Consider the following 15,716-nt stretch of genomic DNA (forward strand, 5'->3'; position numbering starts at 1 on the left):
AATTTATGAATGTTATACAATTCAGTTATCAAATGATGATGGAAGTTTTAATTTCGATTTTAGCCGCGGAAACTACAGATAACGATATGTGTATGCGTTTATTTTTTGTTTAAATCTTTTTTGTACAAACAACCGAATAAAAAGAGTCCTCAAAGTTAGCCATTTTTGTAGAAATGTGATTCATAGTCATATTAAACCGAATATCAATATCGGGGAATATGATTTCCGACCATGGACAGAGACCGATTAACCCATAGTCGACCAGTGGGTATTTACGCACGAAAATTATGAAACTTGACGAATTTTTGCGCATTTCAGGTCAGAGATAATCGTGGTAATTTTTTTTGCAAGTAAGATGGATGAATATAAAGCATCTTCAAGATAAATTTACAGTATGAACAGAATTATATTCCGCGGCTTAATTCAAGCCTTTCCACTGTTTAAGTAGAGCGGGGTTAAGTGGGTTAAGTTTGTTTTTTGCTCGGGACATTTACGGTCACACTGCTAACATGGACCGGCGCGAGGATGCTCTTCGGGAGGTTTCTAGATCTTTTCATAGTTAAATAAGGACATTGATTACAAAATTGGTTGGTTTCAGGCCATCGATGATAATGCGAAGGAAACGGACCGTTGGCAGACATACAAAAGCGATAATGAGAGCGCCATTCGAAACTTGGACATGTTCGCCAAGAGCCTCAGCGTCGAGGTTATGGTGCCCATTGGCAGGAAGGCTTTAATGCCGGGCCAGCTCATACACACAAACGAGTTGATGGTGAGCCACAGCGAAGGATACTTCTCGGCTTGTTCCGCGCATAAGGCCAAGGAAATATGTCAGCATCGCCTTCGGCTGGCGGAAGAACGCTTGAAAAAGCTTGAGACCGAAGCGAACCTGTGGCAGTAAGTTGATCCAGTAATTGCATTTGGCAGTGCTCAATGTTTACGATCGTATTTCAGAAACAAATTGGACGCGCCACTTGCGGAGGGTGCTATGGCAGAGCCCGGAAAGTTCGAAATCATTGAAGATTACAACGAAGAGGCTGAAATCAATTGGAGGGCGAAACACAAAGAAAGTATGCGCAGGATGAAACAAGTGGAGCGTCAGGAACGCGAGGCAGAGCTCAGAAACGGCGAAGATAAGCTTAACAAATTGGAAGTGCTCGAGATAATGGAAGAACTGGGTCTGGACCCTGAGAATGCAGATCCGGAGATGATAGAAGAGCTGCTGAGAGAGATTCAAGAAAAACCTGCTGAAAGTAAAGGTAAAGCCACGAAAGATAAGCCCATTCACTTAAAACTTACTGAGGAGGAGGAAGCCCTTATTCATAGCACAGACCAACAAGTGGTGCATCAATTAATGTCCGGTGAACTAAGGCAAACTTCGTCGAAAAAACGTATAGGAAGAGCTTCAAATATAAGTGTCAAGAGTGACAAGAGTGTGAATCAAGGTAAAGCTAATGGCCAAGAAGCAAAGCAGACTCTTGATGATGCCAAAGAAGAAAAGGGGCAAACCACTTCAGAAAATTTATCCTTGTTGCCCAGTCTAGAATTTAAAGATGAAATAGAAAGTGTAGAAGATGAACCTGTCGACCAGGAAGACCAGGAGGTGCAAACCATTCGAAATCAGATGTCCCTGTTGCCCAGCAAAGAACGTGAACCATTCCTTAGGTCCCAGCTGCAGGTTCTAAAGGCGAAAATGCGCAAAATACAAAGAGTTAAATTTATAAGTGAAGAGCTGACTCATTTAATGAATGTGGTTGTCATCGCTGGAAGATGACCTCCAGGAGTTGATGTTTGAAAACGATCTGTTGGAAGCCAGCGACGAGGAGCAGGCTTCCATGGATGAGGAAGCGCCTGAGATAGCACCCAAAGCGGATCCTAAAAAGCGGCGTATTTCCTTTGCCCTGTCAGAGGAGAAGCTGGAGTTCCATACCCACGAATCCGTTGCCGAAATGGTGCCAAAGGCGAAGCAGCGGGCCCGCGATATTATAACGCTGGATGATCCACCAAATAACACCATGATTCCAGTGCATCCAGAGAAAGTAAGAAACAAGAACTCGGAGATATTGCAAAAGGTTCAGCAGAACCTAGATTATGTACAGGAGAATCAGAGTGCCCAAGATTTCGATTTGCTTAACCGAATACTGGAGGAGTCAACTGGTCGCATCAACACGCTAAACCTAAGCTTCACACATTCCGATGCGGTGCCTGCTGCGATGCCTGAATGCGACGAAGGCACGCCAGGAACGCCGGCAGATTTCTACATGCAGTATGTGAAAGCAAAGGCAAAGGCGCCGCACACTTTTCCCATATACGTGAATGGTTTCGATGGCGAACAGGAGCTGAAAGTGCCCATACTGAATGAGACTGCGCGTGTGGAGGCCTACGAGGATCCGCGAACTCAGGTAAGGAAAAGACATAAACCAGTTTGGGACAAACCTAAAGCCACATTGTTTTCTAGTTTTCCAAGCCAGATACGAGTGCCACCGCAACAGCTGATGCACCTTTGTCCAAGTCAATCCTGCGAAATAAGTCCGCTGTTGAGCGCGAGTCGCACATAACCACAAAACAAACGAAGAAGGCAAAGAAGGGCAAAGGCAACCGGCCGAAGAAGGAGCGCACTCTGGAAGATGATCTGAGGGACATGAGTGCCTATCAGAAGGTGATGCACGATCTGGTGGAGACTAAGGATCCAACGGCGCCAGACCCCCTGCCCAAGGAAAATTTCATAGACGCGCATACCCCAAAGAAGCGAGTCAGCCGCTTCAAGGAGCAGCGGTCGTCGCTCAACAAGACGTAGCAAAATCGTTGGGGGCTGTTCTTCAATTTACTTTGTATGTATATTTGTTCAAGTTTAATGTGGTGATCTATTACAAACACAACGACAAACAATAAACAACTACTGGTGTGGTGTACATAAGTTATTTAAAATAAACACTAGACGCTAGCTAGTCCGTTTCAACGGAATTTATTTTTAAAACATTTACAGTAGATATCAATTTACATTAGATTAGATTTAAGTCGTGAGATGTTTTTGATTACAATTTCAATGCGTGACGATGTGGGGGAGGGGCGGGGCGGGGCTTGGGGTTGGCTGGAGTGTGTGTGTGTGTGTGGGTTTTTGAGGAAGAGTAATCAGCGAAGACTGATGTGTGCGATCGCTTAAAACTATTTAAAGTTAACTACTAATACATACATACAGTACAGATCTTATACATAGGCGGCATACCTAGATACTCTCTACATCTACATATGTAAATGATAGCTGATCATATTGCTTCATTTGTTGTTGTTGTTGTTGTTAAGTTGTGGGTTGGGTTGGGTTCCGTTCCGTTCCAGTCCGTCTTCGAAAGCCTCGCAGACATTCTAAATGTCAAAGTCAAAGTCAAATAGTTAATCTTCCAGCCCCAGAAATTCCCGCTCCAGAGCGGCTCCCATCATATTCCATTCGCCATCGTCCTCATCCTCCTGATTGTTTTCACTGTTCGAGTCCGAACCAATTTCCAAATCTGACGGCAGCTCCTCCCCTGCAAGAAATCCCAATTGGATGATTAGTAAATTAATTTCAATTATGTTGAGACCCTGCCTCCTACCTCGTCGGAATTTTGCGCTTGGAATCTCATCGTCATCATCCTCTTCGTCCTCGTTATTGTCATCGCGCTCGCGTTCATCCTCATCAAAGTCAGCTAGACTCGGCGCTCCCATCATCACATCTCCAGTGCGCATAAAGAAATCGTGTGCCCGATTCGAGTTCTCGTCCTCACGCTTGCGCTTCAGCAGTTTCTTGTCCATGGGTGGATTTTCTAGGGTGCAATTGAACAGTCGGAAATAAATACAAAAGTTCTGTTAAGAATACTCGCATGCTGTGGCCTTACCAAAATTCACGGGTCCCTCGTCACTGGACGAGTCGGACTCGAAGAACGTATCGTAGTCTTTGTTCATAGAATCGATTTCCTCATTTGTGAGGACCAGCAGCGGATTTAGGGTTTCCCGAAAGTTTCCACTCTGCTCCTCCTGTTGCTTGCTGCTCGACGGCGATATCTCCGATCTCTCGCTGTAGTTGACCACATGCTCGGGACTGTGGCAATGGGCGGGCGGCTGGCGGCCTTTGTTGCGCACTTTGCGGTCCAACGGGAATAGCTTCTCCTCCACATGCTCCCATCGCTCGGCGCAGGTCCACAGCCAATTGGCATTGACCACCCTGATGTTGACCTCCTTCTTGGCGGCATTTACCTTGTAGGTGCCCGCATTGACGGCCACCAGATGTGTGCTCTCCTTATTAATGTTCGGCTGCACTTCGGCACCCAGACTCTTGGCTATGAAGTAGGCACGGGACTGCTCCAGTCTCATTTGCGTTGGCACTAGGCCAGAAAACACAAGATTCTTTCCGCGCAGCACTTCACATCGAATTTTAGGCACAATTATCTTCAAGTCTGGTATCTCCATGGTCTCGTCGTAGATCGCATAGAAGCGCTTGTGTATGTTGCGCAATATTACCTCCAAATACAGTAGGTAGTCATCCGGGTCCTCAATCTCAATTAGTTTTCCATCGTCGGGGTTGACTTTGACGATGGGACTCTTTGACGTGGTGGCGGCATCTTCGCCACTAACTTGGCTCTGGTTCTCCTTATCCGTTGGACTAGTTGAGGACTGCACCAGGTCATTCGTTTCGGCTGCCGTTACCTTTGAGTCAATCTCCGTGTTGGCATCAACTTTAAGCGCACTTGTGCTATCCTTGGAATTTTCCGATGTCACATCGTCTACCACTATGTCTTCGCTATCGCTGGCCGGCTTTTGTGGATCCGGCGTGCCAGATGAGCTATTATCTACAATCGTATCCGTATCCGCATCCGCATCCGCATCCGCTTCCACATCGACATCCTTATCCGCCTTGCCGTTGAGCTTGTCCTTCAGCTCCTTTGATTCTGTGATATTCGAGGTGTTTGTCACCTCCGCATCCTTTGCGTCGTTTTCATGCTCGAGTACGTCAACGTGTTCTTCATTTCCGTCCTCATCTTTGCTTGTGCTTGATACAGTATTGTCGCCTTTATCGGGGTCTTCAGTTTTTATTTCGCTCTCCCCATCTGCCTTATCTTTTTCCTCTTCTTTCTCTGCCATATCTGCAAGAAATAGACCACTGTAATGATGTTTGCTGATGATTTAGATGCGAGACTAACCTTTGAAGTCGACACCTTCACCATCCAACTCGTGCTTGGACAGGCCCGGCGGCGCATTGATGTCGCCGGTGTGTTGGAAGAAATGGTAGGGCTTGACTTGGATCAAATTTGACGCCATATTCCAGACATCCTCTCGATCGTCAATGATGCACACCATCGAATCACCATTCGGAAATAAAGCCCTGCAAATTGTTTTCCATTAAAAGATTACTCAAAACACATATTCAGGGGGTTGCCACTCACTTCAAGTTGTCCGTCTTGCTGGTGGCATTGAAGCATTCATCGCGTGACAGTATGCGATGCGAGAAGAACTTGCCTTCCGGATCGAGCAGTTGAGCAATCATGTGAGCGTAGTTCCGGGCGCCAAATGTGCAGATGTGCAACTCGTACAGCTGGGACATGCGCTCCAGGAACTCGGCTGTGCCGGGGCGCAGTCGCGTGTGGTACCACGGCGACTGTGGGCCATATAGCTGAAAGTGATAGATCCCCTTGATGTTCTCCGGCACGGTGTCGTTGGTGGTATGGATGACCGTCTGGTCGAGATCAACGAGAAGCACCAGCTTGCGGTCGGCCAGAAGACGCCGTGTGTCATCATGGCCAAGCTTTTGGGCCAGCTTTTGGGTGACTTTGAGGTCCGGCATGGTGTGCACCATCGGCACCGAGGCCTCAGAGGTTTGGCCCTTGGGAGAGAGGAAACGATCAAATTAGTTTGTGTCACTCGGCTTGGGAATGTTCAATGTTTTTGACACTTACATTGTCATCTTTTCGCAAATCGGCTCCGCAGTCCGCACACATATCCTTGATGACGGTTGTGTGTATGCATTCGGACAACTCCAGAATCGCATCCCTGGAATGGCAAATAAAAACAAAACCACGCTCAATATGTGTGTATACCCCCATCTGTGTGGCGTTGAGCATAATTGCATTCCACCCACCCAACCCCAACCTCACACCAACAACAACAGCACAGCGCCCCCCACCAAAACAGAGTGTTGGGAAAACTCACCCCTTCACTATCATTTCGCCGTCTTTGCGAAGCCGCTTTTTGACCACTCCGGCACGATTTGACTTGTATTTTTGGATTGTAATGTTGCCGACCTTTGACGGCTTGCCATCGTCCCCAACTTCCTGGTAGAGAAACAGGATTTGTGCTGCCGACACGAATTGTCCTTCGCGTACGCGCCATTTATTGATTCGTATGCGTGTCTCTGTATCACCGAGTGCTGCATTTACAACAATGCCTTTCGCGCTTCCGCCGCCGCCGCTGATACCGCCGCCGCCACCACCGTCATCGCCATCCTTGCTGCTATTCACTGCAATCCGGCTGGAATGCGCAGTTTCCTCCTGGCCAAGCTTCTCCATCTTGTATTTACAATGTTTTTAATACAAATATAATCAAGTTTGTTCAAATCTCTGTGCCTTGTTATGTTTTTACCTTGCAAAACATCAGGTTTCATCGATGTTCTTCCACCTCTAGCAGCCACTTTCAGAGTGGTATTTAGTATATTTAATACATTTTTTGGTATGTTACGGTATATTTAATAAATCCAGACGGTATATTTGATAGATAGCTCCGCGGTCACACTGCTGGCATGCAAACGGCGCTAAAATTATTCACGTTCTCAGAATTATCTTGTGTTTTTATTAGTTTGTTAAGAAAATAGCATACAAAATGAGTGAATCAGACAGTAGAGAAGATCTAAAGCGCAGCGCCCCGGCGGAGGAAGATGAACCGAATGCAGAAACTGCGGGAGAGAACGATGCCGATGGTGAAGATACTGTTTGGATTGGGCCAATGCCTTCGGAACAAACTGCTGTGCCGGCCAAGAAAAAGAAGGGTAAATAATAAATTCTCTGTCAATCTGTTTGACTGCTCTCACCGAAACGGTTATGCTTTGTGCAGTGCTGCCGTACGAACACATCTTCCTGGAGAACCTGCCCAACGCCGAGAGCTATGAACGGAGCTACATGCATAGAGACGTGATCTCGCATTTGGTGTGCACAAAGACAGATTTTGTGGTTACCGCCAGCTTGGATGGGCACATCAAGTTCTGGAAGAAGGGAGAGCTGGGCATTGAGTTCGTCAAGCACTTTAGAAGTCATTTGGGTACGTGGACGTGAAGTTTCTTTTGACACTCATTTTCACAGCGTTCGTTCACTTATAGTTCCCATCAAGTCGTTGTCTGCGAATGCTAGTGGCACATTGCTCTGCTCGGCGGCGACCGATCAAACAGCCAAGGTCTTCGATGTGGTGAACTTTGACATGATTAATATAATCCGCCTGGGCTACACACCCCAATGTACCGAATGGATAAGCGCTCCAGGTGATGCCGTCCAGGGACTGGCCATGTAAGCTGGCTAATTGAGAGACAATATACTCACTAGCGTAACTATAATGACTATCTTATCTACAGCACGGACGCGGAGAGCAACTTCATACACATTTACGATGGACAGAGCGGGGGCCAAGTGTTGCACACTTTGGAGAAGATGCACGCGGCCCCTGTGGTCGCCATGTGCTTCAATGTGGCCATGGAGACGGTTATATCGGTGGATCGTAAGGGTATATTGGAGTACTGGCAAACGCCGAAGCATGATTACAGATTTCCCCAGCGACTGGTGAATTTCGACTCCAAACTAGACACAAGCCTCTTTGAGTTTGCCAAACAAAAGACCCAAGTCACTGGTCTAGCAGCCTCCCCGGACGGCAAGCGTTTCGCCGCCATTTCCACAGATCGCAAGGTTCGCGTATTTCAGTTTAATACGGGAAAGATGATAAGAGTGTTTGATGAAGCGCTCTCCACGTACACCCAACTGCAGCAGACGCCGCACGCATTGCCGAACATGGAGTTTGGCAGAAGGTATATAGAAAAATAATTTCTGATTTATTGCATAGCATTGTTTGATGGACTTTTTTTTAGAATGGCCGCTGAACGCGATCTGGAAAAGACCGCACAAAATACCACACTTAACATTCTGTTCGATAGCACCGGAAACTTTTTGCTCTATCCAACCATGCTGGGCATAAAAGTGATCAATGTGGTAACGAATCGGTGCGTCACAATTCTGGGCAAGACGGACAACATACGGCCCCTACAGGTGGCCTTGTTCCAAGGCAGGGTGAAAAGGCAGAAGGCCGCAATAACGCTCGAACAGGAGGCGAGCGAAAACCCAGCATTGCACAACTATTTTAATGATCCAACAGCTTTTTGCACCGGTTACAAGTAGGTTTAGTTGTTCGTCAAAGCCTCTACGATTTACTTACACGCTTCTTATACGTTTGCTAGGAAAAACCGCTTTTACTTGTACAGTCGAAGGTTGCCCTCAGATCTACAGGATGTTGACCGTGATATATTCAATGAGAAGCCATCGAAAGAAGATATTATTGCAGTGCCAGAGGCGACAGGTATTCAGATATTTCTAATCTATTTAGTTAATTGTTTACTAACCATTTAATTTTTCCCCTAACGCTAACACTTTTTCAAGACGAAGGTTATTTTTACTTCTGTGTTTGCCCATTCAAAATCTATATCATTGAAACTGTTTAATCATTTTAGTCGTGCAACGTATCTATGAGAACGTGGTGCTACACACCACCAAAGGGGACGTTCATATAAAGCTATTCTTCAAGGAGGTACCGAAGACAATCGAGAACTTCTGTGTTCATGCGAAGAATGGGTAAGAACTAGAATCATTTCTCAGTTTGTAATTTCCCTTCACACGGTCTCCATTATTCAGGTACTACAACGGGCACATATTCCATCGTGTTATCAAGGGATTCATGGTGCAAACGGGTGATCCCACGGGAACAGGAACTGGCGGTAAGTCAATCTGGGGACACGATTTCAAGGATGAGTTCGTACCAAGTCTGAAGCATGATCGTCCGTATACGGTTAGTATGGCTAACGCTGGTCCCAATACCAATGGTAGCCAATTCTTTATAACAGTCCTGCCAACTGTAAGTATTTCAATACTTTGCCCAACTAGTTGCCCTTTTTTGAAACCATAATTATTTACAGCCTTGGCTTGACAATAAGCATACTGTTTTTGGTCGGGTGTATCGGGGCATGGAAGTCGTTCTCAATATTTGCAACACAAAAGCGAATCCCAAAACGGACAAACCCTACGATGATATCAAAATTATATCAATACACTTAAGTAATTAAGCAAGATTGTAAATAATAAATATTTGTGTGTGTTTTGTCGCTGAAAATATTCTCACATTTAGCCCATGATTGGCGAGCTCTAATATTCCAAATTCCTAAACATACGAAGATCTGTATATCCCTCTCACTAAAGAATAGCAATCATTGATTTCATATTTGTAGAATTTATAGTTATGTCCCATCCGTTAGGTTATCACTGTCTTTCAGTTGGTCAGAAAAGTTTAATGTCATACGGCAATAAGAATATAAAATACTGAGCAAATACTTTTTGCCACTCTGGTATATCTGGTATTTTAGAGCAAGCCAAATAATCCACACTGACCAGCTGTTTTTGCATTATATTTTCTTTTCCTTTTGTTCATAAATAAAACTGTAATAACATATAAAAGTAATGCAATTAGATAGCGATTGACGCCTGTTGTCGTCTTTTTTATACTATAAGAACAAAGTGCAACGAATACCATTAGTTAAGGTAATTTTATTTTCTTATTGTGAATGAATTTTCTAGCGTAAACCCGCCATTGTTAGAATATAGTTTCTGTCTGAAGAAAACAAAAGATTTGATTATAGATAATCTAAAAGATGGCTACAATACATACGTAAAGGAATAATTATAGGCTGTGCTCCAGATTCCGAGCCTGGTTAGTGGGTCGTCTGCTAATTAAATGTCTATATGAAGTATTTATAAGTCGGTATAAACCCAAATTGCGCTGGCGACTAATTCCATTCTTATCGGCGTAATATTGAGTATAATTGACTATTTATACGCCTTTGAATTAGTCATACATTGAGCTCCTCCATAAGAGAAGAAGTCTTTTCGGCTTTCCTCCTTTCCCATTGTTCTGATTTTGTACTATCAATCAAAGATAAGCGCATTCTAGGGATTCGCAATTGATAAACAATGTTCTGGTGTCGTTATAGCGGATAATAAAATGAGCTAAGCTCAGTGACCACCGACTGCCATGCCTCAAAGTGATTCAGTGGATGCCCGCAACGCTGCACAGCTCCTTCTGTCCAATGCGCGACATGGGAATAATGCCTACCACATGCCATATGATATGTGTAAGTACAGCTGCTGGCAATCTGGCTATCTAAACTCGAATCGCATTATAATAGCAGCACGAGCACATTCCATCAACTTGATAACCGAGGACTTCCTAGCCGGCTACATGCAAGATGGACGAATGTCTGTGGTGCGACGCTTCTTCTGCCTCTTCGTAACATTCGATCTGGTGTTTGTGTCACTGCTGTGGCTCATTTGCATTGTGGTATGTCATCTATGGTGTCGAAACGTTTCAACTTTGATTTATTTCGGATTTTCAGATTGATGGGGACAATATATTCCAAGCGTTCCACAAGCAAATTGTGGAGTACACAATCTATACATCGCTATTCGATGTGGTTGCCATAGCGCTGTGTCGATTCATAGTCCTAATCTTTTTCTACGCCATGATGTACATCAATCATTGGTCCATTATAGCGGTATGTTTATATCTATGTTGATCTATGATGCTCTGATATTGATCAGAAAAATCCTCCTTTGCAGCTATCGACGAGTTGTTCGTGCTTGTTCCTGATCTCAAAGGTTTTTGTTTTCAATGTAAGACAAGATCTGAATTGCACATTCAATGAGAATTTTAAACAAGCTTTCCTTTATCTTGCCCACAGTGGCTGCAAGCCAAGCAACAGGTATTCGAAGTCATCCTCATAATTACTTCATTTATACTGGCTTGGGGCGAGGCCTGGTTCCTTGACTGTCGGGTCATACCGCAGGAGCGACATGCCCAGCACTATTTCAGGTGTAAGTTCGGTTCGGCTTCAAATTCCCTTTAATATGTTAAGTTTTTCCATTCTATTGCAGCCCTGATCTCGAATGATCGCACACCTTTGGTACAGCCATCCATCTTGATTGAGAATGAGCGACCGCCTCAGAGTGTGACTGATTTTTATTCACCGCTGGACACCGCTCGCCACTCCGACGAAGAAGATGAAGAGGTAAGTGGTATTAATGTATGCACATTCGAAAAACATTTTTGAATAAAATGCAGTCCGCCTGGCGACTATAAAAGATGCTGACCGTTTGATTCTGACAGCAGCGGCAGCAATGTTTTCGGTAGTTGAATGCGTATAAATAGCAATTGTTCTGCCTGTCAACTAACTTTGCCTTGATTGGTTCCATTTCAGGATGAGGAGTATCACCAAATGGGCTTGGATTGCCTGCGCAAGGCCTATCAGATCATTGAGTCCAGTGACTGGAAGGTGGAAAAAGTAACCCACAAGGGCGACACCATTCACAGCATGCAGCGGGAAAAGACTGGAAAAATATACAAACTGACGGTGCGTTAGGCTGCGCTTTCTCCGAGTGATGTATTAAATGGAGTCTATTCCGTTTTACAGGCCCGCATCAAATATCCTGCCAAGGCTCTGATGGAAGATCTATTCTACCGCATTGAGGACTGTCCAAAATGGAATCCGGCCCTACTGGAATCCAAAATAGTGCGCGTAAGTTCATAAACAATAATCCAGAGAATTTCTTTGCTCACACACAAAATTCGTTTCGTTTAATAGAAAATAAACTCGTACACGGACATCACCTATCAGGTGTCCATCGGAGGTGGTGGTGGCATGGTAAAGAGTCGCGACTTTGTCAACTTACGGTCGTGTCGTCTATTCAACAATGGCCAAATCTGCGACGACGATGATGTGGCCAAGCTGAGCAGCGACGATGACGACGACAACAGCACACTGAACCGCTCATGCGAGGGCAGTGTCAGCACCATATCTGATGGCGAATCGCAATCGCCTCTGGCCAGCAGTGTGACCAGTTGTCGGGCAAAGTTCCCCAGCGCATCGGTGGGTCCCTCAACGCCCTTTAATACGCTGGGCAACAGTCTGGGCGCAAAGAGTCTGGGACCAGTAGTTAATTTTGATGATGAACCACCGCCTCTGGACCAAGATGAGTTTTCAGATGCCCAAGAAAAGATAGATGGCGAAGCGGACAAAGAGACCATGACAAAACCCAGCAGCATTGGCAAGACCACGGATAAGGTTTGGATGACCGCCGCGATTAGTGTGCAATACGCTGCTGTTCCGCCCACATCAAAATACACTAGGTGAGTCTGCAAACAAAAAGGAAACTCACTCTTACAATTTCTCATCCAATTGCAGGGGCGAGAATATTGTCACTGGGTTTGCCTTTCGGGAAATCGTTGGCAAATCGGACAGCTGCATTGTTGAATGGGTGCTGTGCTTGGATCTGAAGGGATACATCCCTCGCTACGTTCTGGATGCAGTGAGTAGTCGTCAACACGCATTTGGATGGCGGCTATGTTATATGTTGTTCGTTTCAGGCACTCACCTCCTCCATGACGGACTACATAACCAATCTGCGCAAGCATGTGAATGAGCTGAGGCATCGGGGCCGTGGACGAGCGCCGAGGATACACTAGGCCACTAGAGTGGCAGCGTGCAACAGAGGTGGCCTAGGCCCTTTTCAAACTGTATTCTAATTGTAATCTAATTGTATCTCACGAGTGTGCTTGCATCGACTGGCAGACAACGATCGATCATCTGTAGGAATATTTCAATAATGGTAGAGCAGGATCAAGTTCATTGCAGTATGTTTAATGATTATATGTATGTTTCTATATGATAATGCGTAAGTTTTATGCGTATGCACGGCTTATAATATAACATTTTTTATATAATGATTTTATAATGTCTCGATTTTCCCCATTTAGTCGCAGCTGCTGCTGCAGCCACAGCATCTACCTGCCTGCTGCTGATATTGTATTAATCTTAGGCTTGAGATCACTTCTAGGAGGCGCAGTCGGAGGGCGTGGTCCTATTTGCTGTCGTTCTGTGGAAACCACATGGGACACGCCTCCATGGCCACCTCGCATACGGCACTCATCTTGGCATTGTCATAGTCTACATACAAATCAGAGTCAAGTCAATTCAATGATCCCCAGCAGTGAAGCAGCATTCGAAACTTACCCATACCGTTGCGCTTGCCAAAGATGCTGCCATTGAAGGGGGGCTTCCTGTAGGCCGCCTCGCTGGAGCCCAGCAGAATGGCCATTGCCAGTATGGTCACCAGCAGCAGAGTGAGTGAGAATCGGAGAGCCATTTTGCAGTCTTCGGTGAGCGTTATGGGCAGTGTGCGATAGATGGTCCTGTTGTGAGTGCTTGAAGCGAGCGAATGGTTCTGTGTCCAACCAAGCGACGGTCACGGCTTTTATACCCACCAGAAGGTCCAGCCAGTGGCCAGGCCACGCCACGGATTCCTTGACTCCTTCCTAATTGAGTTACGGTGATAATTGAAACGAGATTGCTTGGGGACCTGTACCATAAAATTTAATTGCTATTCATTTATATACATTGGTGTGTAGTCTTAAATGTATTCTAGCTAAAATCAAAAAACTACGTCTTGGCGTTCCATTCCAGCACCTTGTTGAACTCCTTCTCCCCGCAGCCAATGGCCACCGACTGCTCCATGCAGCTGGTCTGCCGCTTCAGATTGTCGATCATGTACAGCTGCTTCTTGTAGGCATTCAGTAGGTCGCCTCGCTGCCGTTTCAGAGCCTTGATGCGGCTTTCCTTTTCCTTCAGTTCATTGCGGTGCGAGTCCAATTCGTCGCGTTGCTCGTCGCGCATTTTGCTGAGGGCCTGGCGGGCGGACTCGGCTTCCTCCTGGGTGCGAGTCAGACGGTTCTCCAGATTTGTATTGCCCTGCTTCAGCACCTTGTTGTCGCGCTTCAGCTGCTCCAGCTCGCGCTGCTGGCTGGTGAACTCCTGTTGGCGCTCCTTCAGGCGACGGTTGGCCTCCTCGTACTGCTGTTCGGCCCGCTGCAGCTGCTCCCCCAGGTGCTTGTTGGAGTGCAGACTCTGATCCCGCTGACTCTCTGACTTGCGCAGCCCCTCCAGGGCCTGGTCTAGCTTCTCCTTCTGGCGGCCAAGTTCACTGGCATGCTGGGCATGATCCTCCTCGAGTATGGCTACCTTTGCTTTCAGGAATCTGTGGAAAATCAGGCTGAAGAACTCAACTCTCACTGTAGCCCGTGTGGCTGTGTCACTCACTTGATGAAGTTGTCCTGGGTAAGCTGCTTCTTGGCCTGGCCATTGACCACAGTGGTGCTCTCCCGTCTCTGGGTGACCTCCATCTCGATTTTATCCGACTTTATGCTCACGTTGTCGAGCAGCATCATGTCCAGCGAGGTGCTATCGCTGAAGTTGGGGTTCCGGTACTTCACGATCGTCGCCGTCTTGCTGCCCTGGCCCCGCGTGAACGTGCTGAACTTGCTCTCGAAGCGGGCCGTCGTGGGCGAGGGAGTGCGAATGGACTTTCCCTTCTTCCAGTCCGGCGTCTTCGAACTGTTCAGCAGAGTGGACGCGGGCGGAGGTGGCGGTGGCGAGTTCCTGGCTGGCGGCGAGACAGATCCTGCTCCCATTCCCTTTGGCAATAGCTTTGTCTGGGCGCCCTTCTTCTTCAGCAGCGTACTCGGCCCCTTCTGCCGATGGAAGGTGCCATTACGCGTCCTGCCCAAACCAGCGGTGAGTCCAGACGGTCCCTTCGTCGGGTAAATGACATCTGACATCCCAGTCGGGGTCAGGGTCAACAAGTTGAGTTCCTGATTCATCTTGAAAAGTTCCTTCTCGCGTGACAATAGCTCGGCCATTGAGGAATACTAGTCGTAGGACACAACCAGTGCTCTGATCTGCCCTGTCCGTGGCTAATATTTGAAAAAATTATACCGATATTGATCCCAAGACCTCGTACACATAGAATTTATCCCCGAAACTAATTTTTCTATTCTCTATCCAGTGGCTATATCAAATGAGTTGTCGCCCAATGTTGATGTGATTCCTGTCTGTTCGCCCCGAAGTAAATAAATCTCCCTTGCCGCCAAAACACTGACGACAGTTACCCCTGGCTACTTCTGGGAATTGGCATTGGACCGCCCGCCCGCCCGCCATTCCATCTACCGGCTGCCGGCTACCGGCGCCTTGAGTCCATGACAATGGAAAGTGTTGGGGGTGTTGTTTTTCCCCGTTTGTTCGATTGTCTGACGTGGAGACTGTTGCCCCGGATAGCCACCCCCCTTCCCCTTAATGAATTTCTATGTCTGATGAACTTAATCAACATTTTGGCAGCACGTGGGGGCGGATAAAAATTCACAAGCAAAAAATCAATCAATTTATAGCGTGGGTCGAAATCTATCCATATGCTAATGCTATTCAGAATTTGAATGATGTAACCTCAACAACGAATAGATTTGGCAGAGCTCTCATACAGAAGACCTTCTATGAATTGTCTTTTATTATTCTCAGTCATAATTGGAACCCTCCAGAATTTCCCCTTGTATTTAATTGTATT

The 15,716-nt window shown here is 46.3% G+C and overlaps 6 protein-coding genes across 8 annotated transcripts; 3 read left to right on the forward strand and 3 right to left on the reverse strand.

Moving 5' to 3' along the window:
- The first annotated feature begins 474 nt into the window (after window positions 1-474).
- On the forward strand, window positions 475-2,912 carry LOC111074297 (unconventional prefoldin RPB5 interactor-like protein). The gene is given in 5 exon segments (XM_022367028.2): window positions 475-539; window positions 599-897; window positions 955-1,762; window positions 1,764-2,402; window positions 2,459-2,912. Coding segments are annotated over 5 exon segments (2,115 nt in total). The 5' UTR covers window positions 475-509; the 3' UTR covers window positions 2,798-2,912.
- LOC111074296 (RNA polymerase II subunit A C-terminal domain phosphatase) lies at window positions 2,849-6,703 on the reverse strand. Its single transcript, XM_022367027.2, has 8 exons — window positions 6,610-6,703; window positions 6,181-6,536; window positions 5,928-6,021; window positions 5,418-5,854; window positions 5,175-5,356; window positions 3,873-5,117; window positions 3,591-3,800; window positions 2,849-3,524 (listed from the first exon to the last, which is right to left on the reverse strand). The coding sequence occupies exons 1-8, from the start codon at window positions 6,619-6,621 to the stop codon at window positions 3,391-3,393; spliced, it is 2,670 nt and encodes an 889-aa protein (XP_022222719.2). The 5' UTR covers window positions 6,622-6,703; the 3' UTR covers window positions 2,849-3,390.
- Window positions 6,704-6,743: 40 nt separating this feature from the next.
- Window positions 6,744-9,393, forward strand: LOC111074299 (peptidylprolyl isomerase domain and WD repeat-containing protein 1). 2 transcript variants are annotated; one of them, XM_022367030.2, is made up of 10 exons: window positions 6,744-7,012; window positions 7,078-7,281; window positions 7,340-7,523; window positions 7,589-8,035; window positions 8,096-8,398; window positions 8,462-8,580; window positions 8,661-8,666; window positions 8,732-8,852; window positions 8,913-9,132; window positions 9,194-9,393. In XM_022367030.2, the coding sequence occupies exons 1-10, from the start codon at window positions 6,847-6,849 to the stop codon at window positions 9,338-9,340; spliced, it is 1,917 nt and encodes a 638-aa protein (XP_022222722.2). In that variant the 5' UTR covers window positions 6,744-6,846; the 3' UTR covers window positions 9,341-9,393. The 2 variants fall into 2 exon arrangements, with proteins under 2 accessions (XP_022222722.2, XP_022222723.2); XM_022367031.2 differs by lacking the exon at window positions 8,661-8,666 and having other exon boundaries at window positions 6,745-7,012; window positions 9,194-9,392.
- A 265-nt stretch (window positions 9,394-9,658) lies between these two features.
- LOC111074300 (steroidogenic acute regulatory protein-like) lies at window positions 9,659-13,050 on the forward strand. 2 transcript variants are annotated; one of them, XM_022367032.2, is made up of 12 exons: window positions 9,659-9,812; window positions 10,262-10,402; window positions 10,457-10,608; window positions 10,664-10,822; window positions 10,887-10,940; window positions 11,009-11,141; window positions 11,202-11,335; window positions 11,525-11,677; window positions 11,738-11,842; window positions 11,909-12,453; window positions 12,509-12,632; window positions 12,691-13,050. In XM_022367032.2, exons 2-12 carry the CDS (start codon window positions 10,303-10,305, stop codon window positions 12,787-12,789), a joined length of 1,758 nt encoding a protein of 585 aa, XP_022222724.2. In that variant the 5' UTR covers window positions 9,659-9,812; window positions 10,262-10,302; the 3' UTR covers window positions 12,790-13,050. The 2 variants fall into 2 exon arrangements, with proteins under 2 accessions (XP_022222724.2, XP_022222725.2); XM_022367033.2 differs by having other exon boundaries at window positions 9,660-9,812; window positions 10,460-10,608.
- On the reverse strand, window positions 12,955-13,565 carry LOC111074304 (neuropeptide SIFamide). The gene is made up of 2 exons (XM_022367037.2): window positions 13,337-13,565; window positions 12,955-13,270 (listed from the first exon to the last, which is right to left on the reverse strand). The coding sequence occupies exons 1-2, from the start codon at window positions 13,467-13,469 to the stop codon at window positions 13,185-13,187; spliced, it is 219 nt and encodes a 72-aa protein (XP_022222729.1). The 5' UTR covers window positions 13,470-13,565; the 3' UTR covers window positions 12,955-13,184.
- A 114-nt stretch (window positions 13,566-13,679) lies between these two features.
- Window positions 13,680-15,190, reverse strand: LOC111074301 (testis-expressed protein 9). The gene is made up of 2 exons (XM_022367034.2): window positions 14,420-15,190; window positions 13,680-14,357 (listed from the first exon to the last, which is right to left on the reverse strand). Exons 1-2 carry the CDS (start codon window positions 15,016-15,018, stop codon window positions 13,763-13,765), a joined length of 1,194 nt encoding a protein of 397 aa, XP_022222726.2. The 5' UTR covers window positions 15,019-15,190; the 3' UTR covers window positions 13,680-13,762.
- Between the last annotated feature and the right edge of the window lie 526 nt (window positions 15,191-15,716).

The sequence above is a fragment of the Drosophila obscura genome, unplaced genomic scaffold (genome assembly GCF_018151105.1).
Source record: "Drosophila obscura isolate BZ-5 IFL unplaced genomic scaffold, ASM1815110v1 contig_17, whole genome shotgun sequence".
NCBI classification, from domain to species: Eukaryota; Metazoa; Arthropoda; class Insecta; order Diptera; family Drosophilidae; genus Drosophila; species Drosophila obscura.

What these genes read in the sequence shown, in the direction of transcription:
- LOC111074296 (XM_022367027.2), bottom strand. An exon ending in CGAGGGACCCGTGAATTTTG is followed by an intron (nt 3,801 to 3,872) that starts GTAAGGCCACAG and finishes ATTGCACCCTAG; the next exon opens with AAAATCCACCCATGGACAAG. An exon ending in AAGCGCAAAATTCCGACGAG is followed by an intron (nt 3,525 to 3,590) that starts GTAGGAGGCAGG and finishes GATTTCTTGCAG; the next exon opens with GGGAGGAGCTGCCGTCAGAT.
- LOC111074301 (XM_022367034.2), bottom strand. Translation starts at nt 15,018, where the DNA reads ATGGCCGAGCTATTGTCACGCGAGAAGGAACTTTTCAAGATGAATCAG. An exon ending in ACCCAGGACAACTTCATCAA is followed by an intron (nt 14,358 to 14,419) that starts GTGAGTGACACA and finishes GATTTTCCACAG; the next exon opens with ATTCCTGAAAGCAAAGGTAG.
- LOC111074299 (XM_022367030.2), top strand. Translation starts at nt 6,847, where the DNA reads ATGAGTGAATCAGACAGTAGAGAAGATCTAAAGCGCAGCGCCCCGGCG. An exon ending in GCCGGCCAAGAAAAAGAAGG is followed by an intron (nt 7,013 to 7,077) that starts GTAAATAATAAA and finishes TGCTTTGTGCAG; the next exon opens with TGCTGCCGTACGAACACATC. An exon ending in GCTTTTTGCACCGGTTACAA is followed by an intron (nt 8,399 to 8,461) that starts GTAGGTTTAGTT and finishes TACGTTTGCTAG; the next exon opens with GAAAAACCGCTTTTACTTGT.
- LOC111074300 (XM_022367032.2), top strand. Translation starts at nt 10,303, where the DNA reads ATGCCTCAAAGTGATTCAGTGGATGCCCGCAACGCTGCACAGCTCCTT. An exon ending in ATCATTGGTCCATTATAGCG is followed by an intron (nt 10,823 to 10,886) that starts GTATGTTTATAT and finishes CCTCCTTTGCAG; the next exon opens with CTATCGACGAGTTGTTCGTG. An exon ending in TGCCCAGCACTATTTCAGGT is followed by an intron (nt 11,142 to 11,201) that starts GTAAGTTCGGTT and finishes ATTCTATTGCAG; the next exon opens with CCCTGATCTCGAATGATCGC.
- LOC111074304 (XM_022367037.2), bottom strand. Translation starts at nt 13,469, where the DNA reads ATGGCTCTCCGATTCTCACTCACTCTGCTGCTGGTGACCATACTGGCA. An exon ending in TGGCAAGCGCAACGGTATGG is followed by an intron (nt 13,271 to 13,336) that starts GTAAGTTTCGAA and finishes ATTTGTATGTAG; the next exon opens with ACTATGACAATGCCAAGATG.